The sequence below is a fragment of the Cebus imitator genome, unplaced genomic scaffold (assembly GCF_001604975.1).
Source record: "Cebus imitator isolate Cc_AM_T3 unplaced genomic scaffold, Cebus_imitator-1.0 Scaffold177, whole genome shotgun sequence".
Lineage (NCBI taxonomy): Eukaryota > Metazoa > Chordata > Mammalia > Primates > Cebidae > Cebus > Cebus imitator.
Genome location: NW_016107492.1, coordinates 1188730 through 1193241, shown reverse-complemented (window position 1 = coordinate 1193241; position 4512 = coordinate 1188730). Strand labels below are relative to the sequence as shown.

Here is a 4512-nt window from a genome sequence, read left to right as displayed (position 1 = left end):
TTTTTTTTTTTTTTTATCCTCTGCCCTTACGTATGATCACGACTCATTCCCTCATTTCCCATGTCCCCTCAGCTCTCTGCATAAATATCACTTTATCAGGAAACTCTTCCCTAATATCATCTCGAATACCAGTACCTTCTGCTTCTACCCTCTAGGTCCTATTGTATTTTTCGTTGTCCCTGGATATTACACTATGTGTTCATCTGTTTATGTTCTCTTCCGCAGGAGAAGGAAAACGCACCACCAAGATCTTGTCTTTCACTAATTGTATTTTCGGGCCGGGCGCGGAGGCTCATGTCTGTAATCCCTGCACTTTGGGAAGCTGAGGGGGTGGAATTCGAGACCAGCCTGGTCAAGATGGTGAAACTACTAAAAATACAAAAATTAGCTGGGTGTCGTGGTGCACGCCTATAATCCCACCTACTTGGGAGGCTGAAGCAGGAGAATTGCTTGAACCCGGGAGGCGGAGGTTGCAGTGAGCCGAGATCGCGCAACTGCACTCCAGCCTGGGCGACAGAGCGAGAATCCGTCTCAAGCCAACCAACAAAAAAACCTTTTATTTTCAGTGCCAAAAAAGATCTGGAAGGAAGTGGGCACTCAGATGCTTTATTCACCACACTAGGTATTATTCTAACACTTTATGTATCTATTAAATTAACCCAACATATTAGATTTGCTGAATTGCTGTCCATATTTCGTAGATGTGATAGCTGAAGCACAGAATCATTGGGTAAGTTGCCCAGAGTGGCATTCATGACTCATGAATGGCTTAGGATAATAAAGTAAACCCAGATGCATTCCCCTGGGACGCCCTTTCTGCTCTTCAAAACTGAAGCTTAGGCGGCGAGAGTTGACGTGGGGTTAGGGCTGCCCTCCTGGGACGGGTTGAAGGCAGGGTGAGCCTCTCGACCTCCAGGAAATCATTGCGTACCCAGTCACCAGCGTTCGAGAGCCTGTCGCAGAGAGAAGGACTGAATCCGAAGCAGGCGACTGGGCGCGGAAGCGGGATGTACTTCTGTTGGAGGGCCGGCTCCAGCGGGCTGCAGCGCCGGAGGACGGAGGGCAGCCCCGGGGCTGAGCTACTGCAGGCGGCCAGCGGGGAGCGTCACGCTCTGCTGCTGCTGACCAACTCCTCAGTCCACTCGTGCGGAGAGAACAGCTGGGGCCAGCTGGGCCGCAGGGGCGAGCCGCGCGGGGACCTGCCAGGTGAGCGCAGACCCCAGGCGCGGAGTGTGGGGACCCCCGTGCATGGACGCGGGGGCTCGGGTACCGGGCGCAGGGAACAGGGTGCGGGGCGCGGGGACCCGGGTGAGGAGCGCGGGGGCCCAGGTGCGGGGTGTGGCTCAGATGCTGGGCGCCATGGGCCAGGAAGGCAGGGGTGCTGGGAGCCTCGGGACCCGAGGAGCCAACGGAACCGGGAGAATTGTGCCCTGTGCTTCCGAAGCGCAACTTCTTCAGTTTCGTTTTCCCGCCGCCCCTGGGGTTCGTTTCGGTTTCCAATTCAAGTTCAAAGCGAAACTGAGAGTCAAAACTAACCCGGTCCGCGCTGCTCTGGATAGAAATGTGGTCCCTCCGGCTTGCCTCGCAGACAAATCCTCGCCTGCGCGGTTATACCTGGAGAAGGCAGCCTGACCTTACAAACGTGGTTTGCGGGTTGGACACCTGTAACTCCCTTAGAAATACCCTGGGGCACTTTTTTCTTAAAAAATATATGATAATACAATAATCGTTATAGATTATTGTAGAAATACGAGAAAGAACTCACCTGAAGCTCCAACATCCAAAGATAACTCCTAACATTTTGATGCATTTTCTCCTTGTCTACTTTTTTCAATGTATGTATTTAATGTTTTATAAAATCATGCCATTATAGATTTGTATATGCAGTATTTATTGCAACTCTATACATTGTGTTTTCATCAAACATAATCATATGAACATACTGCCCTTTTATTGTATATGTTTTGAAAATACATTTTAAATTGCTGCATAACATTCCAAACTCTGAGAGTACCATAATTATTCTCTTTTTGTGGAAAGTAGATTGTTTCCCACTAGGGGCTTTTATAAGTAATTCTGATTGATGTTCTTGTAAGGAAATAATTTGACCACATATCTGATGACTTGCTGAGAATAGTTTCAAAAGGTGTGTGGAGAAGGAAAATTTTTCCTCTACCCTCTTAAATTCAGCCCCTGGGGCCTGCAAACTTAACTGACAAAAGACAGATGGACAGGAGAAAAAGCATACAATTTTATTAATCTTTTACATATAGGGGGATTTACATGCACGGGAATTTGCAAAATAGTAGTGAAACTCAAGTGTTTGACTTAGGGGCTTGTGTATCATATTTAACAAAGGAAAAGGGGTTTGGACTTTAAAGGTCGATGAACTTGGGGAAAATGACTAGAAAATATAAGGGAAGATAAGGTTATTTTATTAGAGTTGTTTATGCAGACTCATCCCAGTGCCAAGTCTTCATCTTAGGTGACCCTTCTCTTCTTGGTGCAGGAGATGGGAGCTTCTCACAAAAGGATATTTATGCCCTACTTTTAGGTAGATAAGAAGAGAGCAGAGAACTCTTCCTGCATCTGTTGATTCTCAGTTGCCTTCAGCTCAAATTCTTATGGTATAGTAGCATGTTTTCAGGTCTGATCACCTTCATTTGGAAATGAAGGGCAACATGATACTTAATGCCAAATTGTTCTCCAGAAAAATGGTACCAATTTCTGTCTTTCCAAGTACATGAATCTTTGGGAAATTTTAGCCTTGCATAGATTGACAGTAAATAGTTGAAAAAAAAATTTGAAGATAAAAGGAAAAACAAAATCTTAAACGTTACAAAAACTTTACTGGTATGATGTTCTCAACTCTAATAATTCAGAGACAGGCGCCTTGGGAAAACAGTTTAGATTGGCTTGTAGGGAAATGTGATGTGGTTTTCATTTGTGAGCATATTTAGGGCCTCCATAAGGGCATATTTTTTCACTTTTCATCGTAAAAGGATCCAGCACCTGCCTCTCACGCTCATGAGGTAGGCTGCCTTCCAATTTCCTTCTGAGCAAGGGATTCACTGCTTTCAGTGTTTAGGGTGGGAAGACTGAGTAGCAGAATGGAGGAGATCCCAACTTTTTCTGGGTCCCTTTATTTTGCTAGGGTTTGCTAACACCACCATAGAGAAATGTTTGGTTATGCGTCAGAATCCCTAAATGTTACCCCCTCCATGATGCCTACTCCTTTATGTAACCGCCATTAAAAGATAGATTTAGGTACATTAAATGTTTTTAAGAGTTAATTTGAACATTCAGCAGTTCATGAATTGAGCAGCACCAGACCTCAAGCAGTTGGGCTCCATTGAGGGAGGTGCAAGGAGATGCGAGGGGAAACCTTTGATATGATGTTCCAGGAAGCAAGACAAAGAAAATATTTGATTGGTTAAAGTGGAAAGTCCCGCGTTAGAAGTAGTCAGCAGTTTCTGGTTTATGAAGTCTCTAGTTAGTTGGTGGTTTAGTCTCTAAAGTTAGTTGGTGCTTTCTGATTGGTTAACCTTAAGTTTCATTTTCCTGGGCTATGACCAATCACTGTGAGTTGGGTTTTGGTTTGTTTATGTAGGAACCCAAGGTGCTGGAGCCATCTCAACTTAATAGCCTCCCAGTTAATTATTTTAACAGAGCTGTATCCCATAAAGACAGGGTAAGTCTTCCTGCATTAGTTTGCTAAGGAAAAAAGCCTAAAAAAAAAAAAAAAAAAAAAAAAAAAAAAGACAGGTTAACACACATTGCACATTGAATCTACTTCCTTCAGACATTTAGCATGAACTTTAGGTCTCAGTTTAAAATACCATTGGAGGAGACAAGAAATCTGGATGATCCTTCTTTTTGAAGAAAAGTGCTGTCTTAAACTTGTTAAACTAATAATCTGGTGGTGGTGGTTGGGGGGTGTTTTGTTTTGTTTCCCAAAGAACCAGTTCAGGCATTGAAAACCCTAAAGTTTGATCTTGTGAGCTGCGGGAAGGAGCACTCCCTGGCTGTGTGCCACAAAGGAAGGGTCTTCGCATGGGGAGCTGGTTCTGAAGGGCAGCTGGGGATTGGAGAATTCAAGGAAATAAATTTCACACCTAAGTAAGTATTTCAGTCCTCTCCTTCATTTATTCAATATATTTTGTACCATGTGCCAGGCACTGTGCAAGATGCTAGGATACAAAGATGACTATGACAGGCCAGCTGCAGTGGCTTACATCTGTAATCCCAACATTTTGGAAGGCTAAGGTGGGCAGATCACTTGAGGTCAGGAGTTTGAGACCGGCCTAGCCAACATGGCGAAGCCCCGTCTCTACAAAAAATACAAGAAAATTACCCTGGCATGGTGACAGGCACCTGTAATCCCAGCTACTCAGGAGGCTGAAATGGGAGAATAGCTTGAGCCTGAGAAGTGGAGGTTGCAGTGAGCTAAGACAGCACCACTACACTCCAGCCTAGGCAACAGGGGGGAGACTCAGCCTCAGGGAAAAAAAA

General features: G+C 44.9%; 1 protein-coding gene across 6 annotated transcripts in view; it reads left to right on the top strand.

The window, feature by feature from the left end:
- Window positions 1-520: 520 nt before the first annotated feature.
- Window positions 521-4512, top strand: part of HERC6 (HECT and RLD domain containing E3 ubiquitin protein ligase family member 6) — a 67069-nt gene continuing 63077 nt past the window's right edge. For 5 of the 6 annotated variants that reach the window (XR_005202894.1, XR_005202895.1, XR_005202896.1 and 2 more), the window contains exons 1-2: window positions 521-1206; window positions 3960-4119. Coding sequence is in view for 3 of the 6 variants with exons in the window: in XM_017545106.2 (XP_017400595.1) it covers window positions 1008-1206; window positions 3960-4119 (359 nt within the window). In the remaining 3 variants the exon portion in view is untranslated. The remainder of the gene's footprint in view (window positions 1207-3959; window positions 4120-4512) is intronic. The other variant, XM_017545102.2, reaches the window with a different exon arrangement.